Source organism: Cucurbita maxima, unplaced genomic scaffold, assembly GCF_002738345.1.
Source record: "Cucurbita maxima cultivar Rimu unplaced genomic scaffold, Cmax_1.0 Cma_Scf00022, whole genome shotgun sequence".
NCBI lineage: Eukaryota > Viridiplantae > Streptophyta > Magnoliopsida > Cucurbitales > Cucurbitaceae > Cucurbita > Cucurbita maxima.
This window is the reverse complement of record NW_019272038.1, coordinates 2,564,373-2,583,647: the sequence shown is the minus strand read 5'-3', so window position 1 is coordinate 2,583,647 and position 19,275 is coordinate 2,564,373. Positions and strand designations below refer to the sequence as shown.

General features: G+C 37.5%; 4 protein-coding genes across 4 annotated transcripts; 1 reads left to right on the top strand and 3 right to left on the bottom strand.

Moving 5' to 3' along the window:
- Positions 1-2,048: 2,048 nt before the first annotated feature.
- On the bottom strand, positions 2,049-4,458 carry LOC111496018 (probable galacturonosyltransferase-like 1). The gene is made up of 2 exons (XM_023146236.1): positions 4,362-4,458; positions 2,049-4,216 (listed from the first exon to the last, which is right to left on the bottom strand). Exon 2 carries the CDS (start codon positions 3,254-3,256, stop codon positions 2,234-2,236), a length of 1,023 nt encoding a protein of 340 aa, XP_023002004.1. The 5' UTR covers positions 3,257-4,216; positions 4,362-4,458; the 3' UTR covers positions 2,049-2,233.
- Positions 4,459-4,548: 90 nt separating this feature from the next.
- Positions 4,549-5,979, bottom strand: LOC111496023 (RING finger protein 5-like). Its single transcript, XM_023146244.1, has 2 exons — positions 5,839-5,979; positions 4,549-5,514 (listed from the first exon to the last, which is right to left on the bottom strand). The coding sequence occupies exon 2, from the start codon at positions 5,497-5,499 to the stop codon at positions 4,789-4,791; it is 711 nt and encodes a 236-aa protein (XP_023002012.1). The 5' UTR covers positions 5,500-5,514; positions 5,839-5,979; the 3' UTR covers positions 4,549-4,788.
- Positions 5,980-8,118: 2,139 nt separating this feature from the next.
- LOC111496560 (probable 1-acyl-sn-glycerol-3-phosphate acyltransferase 4) lies at positions 8,119-10,253 on the top strand. Its single transcript, XM_023147037.1, has 4 exons — positions 8,119-8,413; positions 8,629-9,245; positions 9,372-9,502; positions 9,591-10,253. Exons 2-4 carry the CDS (start codon positions 8,674-8,676, stop codon positions 10,034-10,036), a joined length of 1,149 nt encoding a protein of 382 aa, XP_023002805.1. The 5' UTR covers positions 8,119-8,413; positions 8,629-8,673; the 3' UTR covers positions 10,037-10,253.
- A 610-nt stretch (positions 10,254-10,863) lies between these two features.
- LOC111496088 (leishmanolysin-like) lies at positions 10,864-17,480 on the bottom strand. Its single transcript, XM_023146371.1, has 17 exons — positions 16,990-17,480; positions 16,166-16,504; positions 15,917-16,060; positions 15,701-15,833; positions 15,505-15,618; positions 15,343-15,416; positions 15,188-15,262; positions 14,986-15,078; positions 14,832-14,892; positions 14,392-14,724; positions 14,164-14,290; positions 13,978-14,077; positions 13,176-13,245; positions 12,937-13,089; positions 12,751-12,846; positions 12,054-12,373; positions 10,864-11,408 (listed from the first exon to the last, which is right to left on the bottom strand). Exons 1-17 carry the CDS (start codon positions 17,068-17,070, stop codon positions 11,163-11,165), a joined length of 2,559 nt encoding a protein of 852 aa, XP_023002139.1. The 5' UTR covers positions 17,071-17,480; the 3' UTR covers positions 10,864-11,162.
- Between the last annotated feature and the right edge of the window lie 1,795 nt (positions 17,481-19,275).

Genomic DNA, 19,275 nt, shown 5'->3' with positions numbered 1-19,275 from the left:
CCGTCTCTCAGCCCGTTTAGCTAACGGAGAGGAAAGATTCCTCGATCCCTATTTAACACAATGATTTTCCACGTGCATGAACTTCAATTCAATTATATAAAGAGATAATTTGCATTATTTTTGAATTAGTACTAGAGATATCTATTTAACTCACACGAACTCGCCTCAAATGAGGTGGAGAAGCTTCGTATAAACGGAAAATAAGGAGGGAATGAAGAGAGATTTTTCTCGGTTAGCCAAACAATACCAGAAACAGGGATTACATTTCACGTCCCCTATCCCACCAAAATTTTCACCTCCGTTCACTTTTTACAAACACAAAGTGTAAGAGACTATATTATAATATTAGAATTTGAGTTTGTAACGTTATATTATATTTTTGCTTACAAAATATTATTTAATTTATAAAATTTTACATTTTTTAAACAAAAATAATTATATTAGAAGATGAAAATTATCCATTAAATAGTTATTAAAAAATAACTAATTTTTAATAAAATATTAAAATGAGGAATTTTTTTTTAATGAAGAATCTAAATTCGGTGGATTCCCTACATTGAATCTCTGCATCGATTCTTACAAAAATAAAACGAGAATTTCATAGAAATGAAAATTGAAATAAGAGAAGTGTCTCTGTCCACTCCTTCACATCTCTAATTACCAATAAAACTCGAACCAACTATATATATATATATATATATATATATATATATATATATATCTCGCGGAACGTCGTTTTTGCCAAGGTTGTATATCTTTTTTCAGCCTACTCAAGTCCAAACCATTAGGACCCCTTAGTGGTTCTAACCAAGGAGCACGCAGATCCCAAAAACGCATAGTCTCTCCTCCAAAAATGACTTCTCCGGTCGGAGAACGCATTAGATATTTACCTAAACCAGTAGGTCCTTGAGCGGATCCAACGTTAGCTCCAAGACGTTGGTCTCTAACTAGAAACGTAAATGCTTGAGCTTGAGAAGCTTCGGGTCCAGTCGGCCCGTAAAACTCACTCGGATAAGCAGTATTATTGAACCAGACAAAACAACAAGCAATAAAACCAAAAACGGATGAAGCACCTAAACTATAAGACATTTTAATTTACCTTCCATCTCAGTACATTATTTTAATATTTAATTGTTTTTTTGAAGAAATATTTTATTAGGGTATTATGAAATGGAATATTCGATTTTGTCTGATATAATTAAATTTAGTTGGAAGGGAATAATATTGGAATAAAAATTATTATTATTGGGGAATTAAAGGGAATCGGGTGGGAAGCTACCTTTTCATCCTCCTTTGCACTCCAATTATGCACTTACCCTAATTGATTAAGCAATTATATTAAATTAAAATACAATTTTTTTTTCTTTTTTTTTTTAATTTTATTTTATTCACTTTTTTTTTTTTTTTTTTTTTTTTTTTTTAATTATACCGGAGCTCTAGCCGCCGACCTTCCCAATTACAAAAGTCAAGCTTGACTCGGCTCGATTTATCTTAAAAAAATCTTCCAACTCACGTCTGAAGTTGTTGCTGAGCTTCTTGTTTTTTTGGCATCTTCTCGTTATTCTTCTTCTTTACGTCCAACTTTGTCTGACATTCGACCTAAAATCTTGCAATCAGCTCATGCCTCAACATATGCAGCTTCGATTAAGTTTTGATTGAACGTTTTGTTTTCTTTATTTTTTGGGTTGACAATCGTTCAGTGTTCTATGATTCATCTCCTTCAATCATTAACTACAACACCATGATTAGGATCGACATCGATGGGTTGGATTTCTTATTTCAATTCTTGGCTTCAATGCATACCTTTTGAAGTGGCTGACATCAACGTTCTGGTAGATCTACATGCACTCGAGAGAGAGAGAGTGAGCATCACCATTGGATTACATGTAACACAAGAAGGACACGAACCCTGCCATTGGAATTACTTAGACCATTTCACCAATCTAGTTTAAATGGTTCGATTCAATCTGCTTCAACTGGAATTATTTTCTTTCTGTTTAAATCCGGTCTCAACAAAAATATTGATTTTTTTTTTTTTCAAATTATTTATCCAAAAAAATTGATTATATCAAAATCTATGCTATATAACCTTTCAAAGACATAAAATTGATCATACATTATAACTTCCCTTTTTAAAAATACATTATTTCTCTGTTTCCGGCCGATTAAAACTTCTCCGACGCCTTCCCCTGTAATCTTTAAACCCCAAACCCTGTTCACGAGCTTCAACCAATCAAGAATCCAACGAAAATGGAGTCTGCAACAGATCATAAGGGACCCATAGAGAGTCCAACGGACACGGCCGGTTCGCATCCACCCGGGCCCATGGCTTCCCCTTTCCACTCCAATGCAACAGGCTCACCGGACCCGGGTGTAGATCCCGGCAGAGTCCCTGGAAATTATCCCCGCCGAGGCCGTGCTGGTTCCACCGGTGGTCGACGGGGACGATGTTTCCGGCGAAAACAAGCATGAACGGCGGTAGAGATCCAAGCTCGTAGATCCTCATTCTCTTCTGAAGCTCCATCCATTCTTCGATTTCGGCGGTAAAGTCGCCAAGGCGCCACCGGGAGAGGTCGATGACCATGACACCGGTATTGAAGTAACAGGGGCTGCGATTGGCGAAGGTGAGAGACAGAGAGGGATTGGACCAGAAAGTGGGAGTGAAATAGGCCGTGAAATTGGCGTTGCAGTACTCAGGGGCAGCGAGGACGGCGTCGTTAAGAGGAGTGTTGGCAAGGTTAGCGATGTCGTCAACGAGGATTATATCGGAATCGAGATAGACGACACGGCGGACGCAGATGGGGAGGAGGTCAGCCAAGTAGCTACGAGCATAGTTCAATGGACAATCCAAGGCAGAGCGGATGGAGGTGGAGATCAAACGGGACACAGCGACATCGTCGAAGGGGTAGATTTTGAATTTAAGATAAGGAAAGGAGGTGGAAATGATGGCGTGTAGAGACAGAGCATTTGCAGAAGCAGAGGAAACAAAATGGAAGATTACATTTTGGGGACAGGACGAATGTTGCAGAACGGAGAGGATCGCCGCCATGGAGCCCCGGATGTAAGCGGTGTCCAATGTCATCGCAACGTGGATGCCATCGTCCGAGCAGAGACGGTTGGTGTTTTCCTCACCGTCGAAAACAGAGGGGCAGTCAGGGGAGTTGTAGAATTGGGGTGCCTCCTTGAATAGAACGGTGGCATTGACGGCAGTCAAGGAGAAAATGAAGAAGAGAAGGGCGGCAGGAGGTTTAAACATGACGGCGGCCGGCGAGGGGAAGTGAGGAAGGAGGAAAGCTAAGCGATGGGTTTTATGTGTAAGGTGAGAATGAGAGAGATGGCGACCGGCCGGTGGTGAGTAGCTTTAGCTTTCAAATGGGATTTCAGAAAATATTCCAACAACAACAAAAATGGTTTTTTGTTTTAAGAGCTCTTCATAGATTTAAGTTTTAATTATGAATTATGTTATGATAAATGTTACAATTAATAGAAAAGGGGCATCCTAAGCAATTTCCATATTGTCTGGTCTTCAAAATGATGAACAATAACCGACCAACAGCTAAAAATAAATAACGTGTCAACTACCATACTCCAAAATCGAACTATTCGGAACCCTTCCGAATGACCTCTCATGGAGTCTGTTACACTAGCCAAGAAAGAGTGCATTAGATTCCATTCGCCCGTAGTGGTGAGTAGAGGAAGAATAAAAAAATAATTGTATTGCAACTAAGAAATAGTTACCCATACATAAATTCAGTTGACCACTTGTTAGTCTTGTTAAACTACACGACGCGAGTGACGGGTGAAGTTAAAGCAGACACGATGTTCAGTTGACTTCACAAGTGATTCACCATATGGAAATAAGAAAAAGAAAAAAAGGAGATAGGGTCTCGCCCAATGCAAGGTAGACTTCGAACTCAAACAAAGAACGTTCTTCTCCAAGGCACTACGAGCCACATTACTATATTATAATTTCAGCTGATATCTAACATTAATAACAAGCACTTACCCTTTTTCTCTGCATTCTTCTGATAAACATGGTTCAAGTACCATCCAGCTTAAAGATCACCTGCTTCTGTTAGGTCATTCCCTATAAATCAAACAAAAAATATCTTGAAAGCCACAATCACTGACCTACTAGTTCCCAACATGGTATCAAGGGGTGATGATCCTGATCCTTGTCCTGCTCCTTTCGATCAGAACGACGTATTTCACGAACCTAGTGCAAGACTTTAGTTCAAAAATAAACCAAACTGGAATCGAAGACTTGAGAAAACGAAACAAATACTGAGATAGAATTGAAATAATGAACATGGATAGAACCATAGCTAAACGCAATCTGATGAACAAGTTTCTGGTAGTACCATGTGCAGCAGAAACCCATCTGTATATTCTGAACTTCTTCACCAAAAAACAGGAAACACATATCACAAGTAGTGCATAAAATAAGAGCAGTAGAGAAATCACTTAGGCAAATAAATCATCTTTTGAGAGAACGAGCCATCACAGCACGTGTTTCATTCACTCACCCATGTGATTGCATTTGGTGGGTCAGCATGTAAATGTAGTATATATAGATGTGAATAAATCGAAACCTTCGAATACAATTGCATAAGCACGTTAGCTAATGTTCATCGTGCTGAGTATACAAAAGTTGATGTTCATTTCAACAATGATGAGATAGCAAGACAATGTACCATCAGATTTTTTCACTTCTTTAATTCTTACATTAGAGATTGAATACATTAAACACCACAAAGCAAGAATATATGCCCTAATGGACCCTTTGATCTATTGCCAGATTAGGGCAAGAAGAACACAGAAACCAATAAAAAAAAGCAGCCGCTTCAGGTAGTAATCTTGCTGACCTTGACGGAGATGGTGATAGTATCCATGAGCATGAGCATGGCCATGGCCATGGCCATGGCTACCATGAAACATGTTAGGAAACCCATATGGAAAGTTAGCACCTGCACCATACATGCTTGGATCTGCATATCCATGCATCTGAAAGTTGAACAAAGATGGGACAAGACCACCAAAAGCCGCAGACAATGTGAAATTACCAAACCTTGTTGAAGCCGTTGGAGCAAACCCTCCAAGACCTCCCATGAATCCAAATCCATTGTGAGCAAAAGGATTTGGCTCTGGTGGAGGGCCTGCTGCTTCCGGCCTCTGTCCTGCAGGACGATTGGGAATATTAACTCCCGGAATACTTTTCGATCTCGGGTCAGTCGATGTCTTTCCCCTACCATATAAGGGAACCAATTTTTGCTCTTCTATCATAGCTTTACAAACTGGACATTCCTGGGGATGGGAATGAATGTGCAGCCACTTGTAAAGGCATGGCCAACAAAAAAGATGACCACATAGGGTTACAATAGGATCTTGAGCTAAATCCAGGCAAATATTGCACTCAAAATTACTAGCATCACCATTGTTGTCGGAACACGAAGGGCTTTGAGGTTGCCTACTTGTTGATTCCCCAAACCCGCTCGCCATATCTACACACCCTACCTATTAAATCAAATTAAACCACAAAATTGAGATGAAATCCACGAAAGTCAACAGAAAAATTCATCGGGATCGGAAATATTCCTTCAACCAGCCAAAACCAATGGACGAACTCAATGAGAATCAACAATCTTAACAACGGATCGCCTTGACGAACAATCCAAACAATAAATTTACAACAAAATCTTGAATCCTAGGGTTTCAAAATCCCCAAACAGAAACCAACAGAATCAAATTCAACGCGAACAATTTAACAAAAAGTTGGGGAAAAAAACACAGAAATGAAAATACAATTACGAAAAGAATTTGAAAAATGAAAAAACTCACCTATTGATTGACAAGAACAAACCGGCCGATCCCGCGTTCCGATCGATGAAGAAGAAAAATTGACGAACGCGTCTGTCAGGAAAGCAAGAAATATACATTTGAAAACGGAAGCTTCCGCACCCGTGCCCTAAACATTATTCACTGCGTGCGTCTTCGCATTTTCTCTGTGTTTCTCGTCACTTATTCCCACGTGTCGTAATATTACTGGTTATTCCTAGTCAAACAGTCAACACCTTCCGTCCGACGTGGAAAAACTAGGGATAAATTCATTTTTTATGCCCTAAACTTTCATGGTAACAATTTTATTTATTCACATTAATTTTAAAAGATAATTATAATAAAGACAAATTCTTTTTATTATATTTATAAATATATTATACAAATAAATAATTTATAAATATACAGAGTAAAAGAAGGGTACATAAATAAATCAAGACCATAACCGAATGAAAGGGATCATGAAAATATTATGATAGTTATGAAAGGCTTAAAAAATTGAAAGTCACCACCTATTTCAACAAGGTATACATTCTCGGTGGCTCAATCATATGAGAAATTCTATATTAGGTAACCTCCCCGGGAACTATTCTATAATGCATCTGAGTGAAAATAGTCTTTCACTCTTAGAAGCGAAAAGTAACCTTAAGTGACGTCTTGCAAATTTTCCTAATATGCATGTGAGTGAAGACAAAACATGTTGTAATAGTTTGTGCATGGGGATAGTCTCAGTCTTAGAAGTGAAGAGTAAGTAACGTGACCATGAAGAATATCAGGGCTGTTAGGTGCCGCATTGAGATTCTAATTAATTAAAGATCGCGTTAAAAATAAAACCTTAAATTGGGTGGACTTAGTTTGATTTATTCGAATTATTTATTCAATTTTTTTAATAAAATTAAAATATTAAAGTCTATTTATTTATTTTTAAGTATTTAGTTGAAATTTATAACTAATTTTAATACATATTTTAAAATTACCTAGTAAATAATTAAAATTTATTTTAAAGAGTAATTAGAGCATAAATAATAAAAAATATTAAAAATAAAATAAATATATTATAATTATTATACTATAAATTTAGATTAATTCGATTTTGATTTAATTTAAATGAAAGAAAACTCTTTTACTAACTAAATTCCCCCAATTTCTCATTTATTTCATTGAATTCTTCACATCGTGGAGACCCGTCTTTCTTAAAGACAAACCTACCCCCGGACAAATATCGATTTTGGTCCCTACTTCATTATGTGTGCAGGGTAAATCTGTAAATGTATGTACGGTGCCGCAGAATTGTCGGCCGTTTGTCCTTCAAAGTCAACCTAAAAAACAAATTTGTGGTTTTTCTTTTTCTTTATTTTTTTTAAAATAAAAATTCATTTTAAATTTTGTTTTCATTTTTTTTTGGTTAAAAAATTAAATAGTTACGAAAAAGAAAACACCATTTTAATTTTAATTTAGTTAAAACAAATAATTTTTTTTCCTAACTTTTAAATAAATTATATATGTTTAGAAATCTATATTTAAATTAATAAATATAAATTATATGTATATTATTCCAAATACATTATTTCGAAAAATATTTTTTAGAATTTTTTTAATAAAATCTATTTAAAGAAGGAATGTGCACTTTATTGATATATATATTTTTTAGTCATCATTTTTTAATTATCTTATTTAGATTGGGGTGTGCAGTAGTCGTTAATATGATAGAATAAGGGTATTTTGGTCATTTTATAATATCATGAAAATTTGTACCGAAGTTACCGCTTAAATTTTTTTATTAAAATAATTTTTTTTCAAAATAAATATTTGAATTTCTTGGTTGGTCTCCGTCATTTCCGTTGTAATTTTAATTTTTAATCCATTCATCATAAAATAAAGATTCTAAATTTCTTTTTTAATATAAAGTCGAGAATAATAATAATAATAATAATAACATAATCCAAATATATCCGATTATAATTGCAACTAGATGTAACACTATTTAAAAAACGGAAATAAATTTATAAAGTTAAAAGATTAAAATAAAATAAAAATTAATATATATTTTTTAATATTCCACTTAAAAAAATAATAAATATTACAAAAATAATGTTACAGACATCATGGTTAGTTGCTGTATATTGAAGTCAACGCTTTAAATCTTACCATATGGTATTATTTTTCGTAAATATAAAATTATTTAAAAGAAAAAATATATATTATTATTTTATATAAAATCCAAAATGTTACCTAACCAGAGTTAAATCTCAGGTTAAAATCTGTTTAATTAGTTTGGAAGGAAAATTTCTTCCAGAAGTAGCAGCCACATCTCCGTCACCTACCTTTCGTCAATCTGTAAAAAACCGTGGAGATTTCGATTTTCCATTTCTGATTTCTTCAGTAATCTCAGTTTCAACTTCTCTCTCCTCCTTTAATCCTCTCTCTCTCTCTCTCTCTCCTGTTTCTTCTCGATTTCACCATTTTTCCCACTCCCTGTTTCATTACTTTGGATAAGAACACACACAGTTCCAGTTCCTGGAGGGATTTGAGGAGGAGAGACGACCGGAACAATATTTTCGTCTCTTTTGATTCTTAGGTAATTCTTGCAATTCGTAGTTGTAGATCTGTAATGCGATTTAACAACACGCTGCAAATTGTTCGTGTTTCTGAAATTGGAATCTGCTTTTTCCTTTTCAGAAAGATTCTGTTGGAATTTCGTTTGCTTTATGTGTTTTCGTCTTTTGATTTCGTTAGATTTGATTAAGAAATTGCGAATCTCTCAAGGTATGGTAAATGTGTGTTTGTTTGCAGCATTTTTAGGAGGGGGAAATCTTTTGAATCGGTGTTCTTGGAAGAATGGATGTTTCTACGCCTCTGCAATCTGATAATACACAAAAACAGAAATCTCTTAGTCCGATTAGGCTGATGAGAGGGGCGATTTGTTTAGCGGTGTTTTTGTCGACTGCCTGTATGTTTTTAGTGTATTTTGCGCCTGTAGTGGCTCTCTTTTTACGGCTTCTCAGCCGGCATTACTGTCGGAAGGCAACTTCCACGCTTTTTGGTTTCTGGCTGGCTCTCTGGCCCTTTCTATTTGAAGTTATAAATGGGACTGAAGTTGTGTTATATGGAGATGATGTTCCAGATAATGAACGTGTTTTGCTAATTGCTAACCACAGAACTGAAGTTGATTGGATGTATTTGTGGGATATTGCATTGCGAAAGGGCTCCCTTGGCTGCATCAAATACATCCTTAAAAGCAGCTTAATGAAGCTGCCTCTCTTTGGTTGGGGATTCCATGTTTTGGAGTTCATTCCAGTTGAGAGGAAATGGGAGATCGATGAACGGGTTATGCGTCGAAAGCTTTTGACGTTTAGAAATCCTCAAGATCCCTTGTGGCTTGCTGTTTTTCCTGAGGGAACTGACTTTACGTATACCTTCCATTCCTTTTCTACTGTATTCCATGATCTAGAAGCTAGTTTTTGAGGATTGAAAGCTTATCTTGTGTTCTTGATGTTCTGTCCAAGTTGAGAACTGATACGAAAAGTTTGATGCAGGGAGGCGAAATGCAAGAAGAGTCGAGCGTATGCTGCCGAGGTTGGGCTTACGGTGCTAAAGAATGTTCTTCTTCCAAAAGCTAGAGGTTTTTGTGTTTGCTTACAAACCCTGCGAGGTTCACTTAATGCAGGTTCATTTCTACAAATTACTCTCTTTACTTAATAGTCTGAAATGATTGTGTTTATTACCATAGCTTCTGGTCTGGTTTTGTTATGCAGTTTATGATATGACTATTGCCTACAAGCATCAGTGTCCTACCTTTCTGGATAATGTCTTCGGTCTCGGCCCTTCAGAAGTTCATATCCATGTTCGACGGATCCCCGTCGACGAGATTGTCGCTTCAGATGAAGGTGCTACTGCTTGGTTAATGGATAAATTCAAGCTGAAGGATCACTTGCTCTCAGATTTCATAGCTAATGGCTGTTTCCCAGAGCCAAGAGTACAAGAACAACTTTCTGCCTTCAAGTGCTCAATGAACTTCTTACTGGTCATTTCCTTGACTGCAATATTTGCTTACCTTACTTTCTATTCATTTTGGTCCAAAGTTTATGTAGCTTTATCTTGTATATATCTTGCTTCCGTTACGTATCTTCGAGTTCAACCGGAGCACGATTTAGGCAGTTTGATATCAATGTTGGTCGGCAAGAAACATAGCACTGAATAACATTCTTTTAGGATACTTGATTTTTTTTTTTTTTTTTTTTTTGGCTTAGATTGGAATCGAGTTTTCGTGTAAACGTCAGTACTAACAATTTCAATTTATGGTCCCCATGAGCAAAGATGGCCAGAAATAAGTTAATGAAATCTTTTCTTCTCTAGATTCTACTCTCTGTCTATGAATGGACAGGCAGAATCTGAGCACAAAAGGGTGCTTGTGGCTATATTACCTGCTCAGCTCTTTCTCATTTGCTTGTCTTTTTCCTTCCATATTTCATCACTTGATGATTTGTCGGTCACTTGATGATTTGTAGTTTTATTCTTGAAACCACATGTGTGTACGATGTGAGATTTTTGGACTCTTGAAGGAGACCCCATTTCAGAATTTCAATCTCATCTTAGGATGATATCAAGATTAGTACTTGTGTGAGCGCTGATTGGAGAGGGGAAGAAACATTCTTTATAAAAGTGTAAAACCCTCTTCCGGGAAGCTCAAAAGAAAAATTCCAAAGAATACAATATCTGCTAGTGGTGGGTCAGCGAGGACGTTGAACCTCGAAGGAGGGTGGATACCGAGTGATGTGTCGGTGAGGACATTGGACCCTGAAAAGGGGTAGACACCAAGCCGTGTGTCAATGAAGACGCTATGTCAAATTCTTCTATTGTCTCTCCTCTACTTTCTTAAACTTTTCTCAATCCGTCCAAATGAACCTAGATTAACATTATAAAAACGGGACTCCGCTACGAGTTCTTGAAAAGCAACAAAGAGTTGGTCATAAGAGAAGAAGATACTAAAAAAAGTAACCTTTTTTTTTTCATTTTTTTCACTCTTTCAAAGGCCTTCGGCCAGTTTATGTTATACATGAACAAAGCTTTTTCCACCTTAACTTGTTCTTTCTCTCTCCTTTTTTTCCTCATGGATTCATACACTTACAAATCCTCTCTTTACAAATAGCTTTCATCTTTGAAAGCCTAAAACTTTTAAAACTTCTCAGCCCATTTTTTTCCTTAAATCATTTTGGGCTAAGCACAACTAAGACCTAAATCTATGGCATTTGCAGTACCAACTCTATCCTAAGTTAAGACCCTTGGTAAAATTACAGAGCAAAAGAAATTGACCCTACTACAAGTAACTATTTTACAGATGTTCCTTTTGTGGAGCTGTTACTTACGAATAAGTTACTGCGTAGTCGATTAAACCACGACAATTTGATCTCACCGGACCCCGTGCACTGCCCTTCGCCTTCCTCCTCACTGCTGAAGAGAGTCTGATCAGAGCAGTCGAGTGATGCCCCACAAGCGAGATTGTAGGACTGACAAGCCGAATGGCATACTCGGAGTCTGTTGTCACCGTCTTCATCGCACTTTTGTATTGAGATCTGAATATGAAAGTGCAATTTTAGAACAGATGACGTCCATCTCATGAAAGGCTAAGTCCAATGTCATGAAAATGTAACCGTTCAAGCTCACCACTAGCAGATATTGTCCTTTTTGGCCTTCCCTTTTTGGCTTTCCCTCAAGATTTTAACGTGTCTATTAGGGAGAGGTTTCCACACCCTTATAAGGAATGTTTCATTCCTCTCTCCAACTAATGTGGGATCTCACAATCCACCTCTTTTTGTTGGCCACACCATCCACGGACTAGCTGGCTCTGATACCATTAGTAACAGTCCAAGTCCAACGCTAGCAGATATTGTCCTCTTTGAACTTTCCTTTTCGGGTTTCCCCTCAAGGTTTTTAAAACGCATCTACTAGGGAGAGGTTTTCACACCCTTATAAGGAATGCTTCATTTCCTTCTCCAACCGATGTGGAATCTCAAAATCCACCCCCCTTAGGGCCCAGCTGGCTCAAGTCCACCATTGGTAGATATTGTCCTCTTTATAAACCTCAAGGTTTTTAAAACACGTCTACCAAGGAGAGGTTTTCACACCCTTATAAAGAATGTTTCGTTCTCCTCTCCAACTAATGTGAGATCTCACACAAAAAGTGTAGATAGGGTATTTTGAAGAGGTAGACCACTTACCCAGCAAGCCAGCTGCTTTGCGGCGGCATCGCAGTAGCTACCACCGAAGATGTTAAAAAGTTTCCGGGCACCACTGGGAAACAAACGGTGGTAGTTTGGCATGACGACAACTTCCTCAAGCTGCTGTAGAATACTGGGTTCGCTCGGCGCACAATGTTGGCCAGTCATATCCCTTTGCAGTACATTTTTGCAAACGGAGAGACTCGATAGAAGCCTGGAGCTGCTTTGGCACGAATAGCCAGCATAATCCGAACATCGGAATTCGCAAACGCCATTGTCACAGACACCTCCATGGAGGCTACATTGCTCATCACAAATAGCTGAGATCACAACAGAAGTGTTTTTTCAAGTTACAATTACAAAGAACAATGCAAGAAACAATATCTACCACAAGACCCAACAAGTCCATGAAAGAATTATCTTCCATTTTTTTCCATTTTTTAACAACCGAGGACATTAGATGTCGTGGAATATCGATTATACAAGTGTAACAACCCAAGCCCACCGATAGCAGATATTGTGCGCTTTGGCCCGTTACGTATCGTCGTCAGCCTCACGATTTTAAAACGTGTCTGCTAGGGAGAGGTTTCCACACTCTTACAAGAAATGTTTCGTTCCTCTCTCCAACCGATGTGGAATCTATTATTAAGCAAACATGAATGTTTAAAAAGTTCGAAGACGTCAGAAGAGAATGTACCGGTGGAGCAGTCAATGCCCGTGTAACTATTTCCACATTCACAAAGTCCATTAGAAAGACACCTCCCATGACCACTACAGTTATTAGGACAAGATCCTGCAATTTATCCATTTGACTTAACTAATAAGTAAAACCGAGCAAAAACATCGATCAGACAAGGAACTAATCCGGGAACTAGACGCTCACGTTTGCTACAATCATGTCCATGATAGCCTAGAAAGCAAAAACACTTCCCGTTTATGCAATCTCCATTGAAATTGCAAGTATTCGGGCACTTTCCAGGCACCGAAACTAAGTCTTTGCTACAAAGTTCGTGATATGCAGGGCAGACTAATTCACCTACACCAAGAAAGTCGAATAGATCGTTAGATTTGTACGACATAAATCGTTCCCTGAACGGTCAGAGTATAAGGGTAAGCACTTGCCATTAAAGCCAGGGAACTGAACTGGTCCACCAGCTTGAGGGCATAGTTTCCACATACCATCAACAGCTACCTAAACGAACACGAATCAATCAGAATGGTATTGATCGTTTAGAAAAGAAATTCTTTTCTAAGAAAGAAAAACGAAGTCTCGTGCAGCATTTAATCAAAATCCTTTTTTTCTTTTTTTTTTTTTTTGAAAGTGTAACGGCCCAACTCCACCGCTAGCAAATATTGTCCTCTTTGGGCTTTCCCTTTCGGTTTCGCCTCAAGGTTTCTAAAACACGTCTACTAGGGAGAGGTTCCACACCCTTATAAAGGGTGTTTCGTTCTCCTCCCCAACCGATGTGAGATCTCACAATCCACCACCCCCCTTCAGGGCCCAGCGTCCTCGCTAGCCCTCGTTCCTTTCTCCAATCGATGTGGGACCCACCAAATCCACCCAGCGTCCTTACTAATACACCGCCTCGTGTCTCTCCCCCCTTCAGGGAACAACCTCCTTGCTGGCACATCGCCCGGTGTCTGGCTCTGATAGCATTTGTAACAGCCCAAGCCCACCGCTAACAGATATTGTCCTCTTTGGGCTTTCCCTTTCATGCTTCCCCTCAAGGTTTTCTTTAAAACGTGTCTGCTAGGGAGAGGTTCCACACCCTTATAAAGGGTGTTTCGTTCTCTTCCCCAACCGATGTGGGATCTCACAAAAAGAGTTCGTAAAAACCAAGTAATCTAGGAACTGATCGTGTGTGCCAATGTTATTATAAATAACATCATGGGTATAATTAGAACGCCAAAACTCCCGAATTACCTCCAATGTATTGTTAATGCATAGATGCTGATAACAACCGTTTCCTTGGGTCATCGAACCTCTTACAAACCCAGTCCTGACTAAGGATGAGGCCATACACCTGCATATCCATTTGAAGAGTCGTTACCAACAAGAATATATATCCTTGTCAAACCCAGAGAGCACGTGAACCGTAATCAGTCTTACCTTGAGTTACTTCCTCGAACTTCACCCAACATTCTATCAGGCGCGCGAGCACTATTGGTGTCCGTGCATGATCCATCCGAGTAAGCCACAAGGTACGTACAATAATCAGCCAATGACGATTGTCCACCTACATGAATTCACAGAAACGGATTTCGAATTTAAAACATTTGCAAATCATGTCATCTTATACGAGCAGATGCAATTGTTGATGAATACAAAATAACTCACCTTTGTTAGGTTGGGGAAAATATTGAGCCCATTGAGGGAGATCCCCACTATAGCTAACAATTGGACAGTAACCCTCTGCCTCCCTATTATATGTACATCCCGACAACTGTGTCGTGTTGCAATGGTATGCCCCCTTCCAGAGGTTGCACGGGGAAGTGACGAAATCATTTCCTTGATTGCTACCCCAATCGAGACGATCTGCCATGCTATAGTTAGCCTGGTACCATCCACTATCTTCCAATAAAGCCAGTGTCATTTTTGAGACGACAGATCTCGTATCAACCGAACCAGTCATTATTTCATTCATCAAAAGCCTCTTTTCCCAGTGAGAGCCTGAAAGTAAAATATTAAGTATATAGGTCAAGTAAACCGTGCAGGCTCATAGAGAACTCGGTGGGGGCAAGGATAGGAGAAAAGTAGCAGAAAAACAAGAGTAGAACCTGAAGTGCCACGCCCTCCTCCATCTTCTAGCTCTAAACCCGTGAAATTCTCCGAAAACGCCTGCCAAGGAACATAGTCGGCTTGGTTATTTAGTATTTGAGAACTATTAATTCACAAAGACGAACTCTAAATAGTTACAGAAGAAACACTAACCCCATAATGATATCGTGAATGCATAACAACACGTGGAAGAACCACCCGAGTTACTGTACGCCCAAGTCGTTCATCCAAGACCTGTTCTGTTACCTGATGTATATACATCAATTAAATGGTCAATTCCATGTAATACAATAACCGTTTAAACGTTCTTAGCTAGTTTTCCTTCATCAAGTCACCAGCACGAGATATAGTTTACCTGACTACGTCTTCTTTTCCTCTCATCTCTGAAATGGGCAAAGGCGTGTGGATCAAAACCAAGGACATGCATAACCTGTAAGGATCGGAACATAGTGATGAATAATAAGTAAAACCGACACTTGTTTAACCAAACTACATATGAAATCCACGAACCTCGTGTATAAGAGTAGCTGAAAGTAAAGTTTCTGATTCAGCGGTCAAATGCCGAGGTGCAACGTTCACATGCCCTGCAAAAGAAACTTGCACTATTAGTTTCAAAAAGAGAATGCTCCCTTCAAACAGTTCTTTTTCAAGTAAAATTAAAAAGAAATTTACCAGCAATCGCACGGCCCCATTGATCGCGTTCACATGCAACAGCCCAAGCCAGTGTGTTCCCAGTAGTAGGCCTTGTGGTCACTAAAAGAACCAAATCTGCATTGGGAATTCCCTCTGGAGGAACCATACAGAACGGTTAAAGCCTAAAGGTAACGGTATGCCCTTTCAAGGAGCAAAAAATTATGGATTAACATACCTTCAACGTATTCACGGGGAAGTTGTACACCTCCGTCCTGCCCACAAGCGGAGTATCCACTTAAACGCAAGTTCCCTTTCACGGGTTCAACAGCCAATGCTCGTCTGAACCAATCAGCAGTCTGACCTAAAGCCTGCATCGAGATGCCTTATAAATCAATTTCCTGATTAGAGCTTATGATCAGCTGATAGAATAAAATAAAAAACTGCACGATACCCTGTGCAGACGATGTTTTTTGTCTTCCCCGGATATATCATCTAAAGTGCAATTATACCAGCAGTCACCCGAAATCGGAGGGTTGCTATGAGGATTGCAAGAAGGAGAGCCCAGAAACGATGCAGTGACAGGAGGTTCTCCAAGCTGCTAGGAGAAAACAAAAAACACGACACAGCGAACTCCTGGTCAATATCAAAACAGCATGTCGGGCAGACACATAAGTCAAAAGGTTTCAAGGTCCCGGTTCACCTTAACAATGTCGCCAACTTTTTGGCAATCCCTATCCGGTGAATGACCAACAGCATCGTAATTCAGATATATTCTAATAGGTTGTTTTGCATTCTTTTGCTGATCTGATAATTCCGAAAGTCCAAGCAATGCTCTACCCGTTCTATGAAGTGGCTTTGCAGCACCCGCTACATCGTAAACTTGGGGCGTAACAGAGTATACCTTCATCCCAGGTCGCCTTTTTTGCTCGAGTATCTGGTCATGGATGCAAGAGTGCGAAACAATGCTTTCAGCTCCCCTTTCCAGGCGGCGATCTTCAAATTTTGCATATACAACATCCAAAGACAATAGAAGCAAAATCTGAACCAGGAGAAAATAAACTGAAAATTATAAGTCCAAGAACACTGAAAATATATAGATTGAACATAAATCAGATCAAATCAGACAAAAACCCTTTAAACTCTATTGGATTTAGAGGAAACCATTGGTTCTTTCTCCTAACAAGCTCAAGAACCAGTAATCAGCTCAACAGAGAAACACAGGAATCTTAAAGAGAAAATGGAAACAAACATCAATTTCAAGCATTACCCTCGATTTTAAATGATAATTAAGTGAACTCCATGAAGAACAGAGATGAGCAAATTAAGAACAATTAGTAAAATCCAAGACATCTTCAAGCGTGCACTAGCAATACCAGTCCAAAAACCAAATGATTCTCAGCCCCAAAATCAAATTCACCATTTAAAGAAGATGAAGTCCAGAGAAACCCTAAACCTAAATCAAAATGATTACCCACCAAACCTCAACTAAAAAGAAAGCAAAAATCAGCCACCACAAGAGCTCACCTCAAACAGAACAACAACGAAGCGAATCTTAGCACCAAATTTACGAGCAGCACATAGACTACACCGAAAGGTCTCCTCCATGAAGGGTCGAAGAAGACTGAACCACTACCAGAATCAAGCCCATCAAATCGCCGGAAATTCTCCGATCGCCTCCAAAACCCAGTAAAACCAGAGACTAATCTTCATCTCAAACTCCCAGTGAAACAAACCAGGAAGAAATACAAAGCTAGAGTAAAAGATTAGGTGATTCAAAGCCAGCGGCGAAATGGGAACGTGGGTGTCTTCGATTTCTCCGACCCACTAGAATTTGAAGAACTGATTCAAATCTGGAGCTCGTCAACGTACGAAAAACTGACTCCACACCACGAATTCGGGTCGCTAAACGAGCACCTGAGCTCAAAAACGCGAAGAAATACAGTAGAGAAAGAACAAATCGAAGGCATTGAGTGGGTGGAGTGGGCTGTCAAAATTTTCCACACTAAAAAAAATTCAAAAAAAAAAATCCGGTAGCTACCTGACCCTACGTTGCTTGAAACTACAAAAACCCCATTTTACCTTACAATCACGTCTCTCTTTTTTTATAATTTTTAAAATAATTGGGTCAAAAATCATTAATTATGTTATTAATGTTTCAAAATTTGAAAATAATTGAATACTTAAGAAGAAGTATAAACAGAAAAGAAAACGGTAAAGATCATAATTAAAACAATTTGAAAATAATAATAATAAAGACAATTACAGAAATAGTATAAATAATTATTGGTTGCAATCAATTTTTATAATTAAAAATAATAATATTTTTTTAATTCTATTTTTTTAGAAGTATTTAATTATATTGATTAGTTAATTGTGTGTACCAACCCTATATGACTCATTTAACTCTTTATTATAAACTTTGGTTATTTATTTATTTATTTTTGTTTTTTAAGTTATTTAAAATAGAAAAATAAAACTAAATTGCTTAAGAATATTAAAATATATTTTATTTTATTTTTAGATTTGGTCGGTATAATATTTTCTCTTTACTTATCGATTTAATTGATAGTTGGTATAAATACATATAAATGCAATAATAAATAAATACAAAATCATAATACATGATTTTATTTACTATGTTTATTTATTGTTACTATTTAATTAATATATTTTATTTTTTTTTTATTTCAATTTGGTCGGGTCTAATAATAAACATAAATACATTCAAATTTACGAAGACATTTTTATAGATTTTAAATTAAATTGAAATTATAATTTTAGAAATTAGTTGAGAATATTTTTGAAATATTGGTGGGAGAGAATTAAAAAAAAAAAAAAAACTAATAATATATTTTATAATATAGTCTAGCAAATATAAATTATAAATTTAGTAATTTAGTTCGAATTTTTAATATTATAAAATTAGTTTAAAAAGTATGATTTAAAACTGTTGCTTATACCGAAGCCGAGAATGGGAGGAGGAGAAGAAAGGGAAAGAATCGAGTTCTCCATTTTCTTTGATTGAATCAAAAGCCTCGAAAAGGTAACATTTTATTTTCTTTGAATTGAAGCATTATGAAATAAATGGTAGCTTCTCTAATAATTCTAAAAAGACACTCAATAATCGACTAATTTTGATTTGGTAATTCAAACTCACCTTTCATCAGCTTGAATCTGTCAATAATTTTTTATCTTTTGTTCCGTTGCATGTGATGATAGATTATTTTCTCATAAGATCTGAATAATTCTAATTGTTTACTGTAATCCACCATTGAAAGTTAAGCGGAGTGTTTAATAGGGAGGAAAAAAATCGGCATGAAATTCTATGTAGGGAAGGTGTTTGTGAAAATGCCAGAGAGAAAAACAATGTTTGTAAGAGGCCATGTGATCTGAATAATTTGAATTGTTACAGTAATCCACCATTGAAATTTGGTGCGGAGTGTTTAGTGGGGGAGGAAAAAAAATCCGCATAAAATTCTAGGTATGGAAGGTGTTTGTGAAAATGCCAGAGAGAAAAACAATGTTTTTAGGACGTAGACAGTGGCTCTGTTTCATATAATTTGTTTTTGGGTATATCTTGACTATGGAAAGAGACATTTGGGATCCAACCCACCACTTTTTCTTTAGTTGAACAATTTGCTGAGTGGAAGGATTTGACTGCAACCCATGCGCCCATATAAGGTTTATTATCATTAGCTTGTCTGTCTAATTCTAATATCAATTATGGGTATCTACAGCCCCTGTTTAGAATTTACCCACTAGCTTGAATCTCCTCTTATTTTCCTCCAGATCTACTTGAAAAATACACCT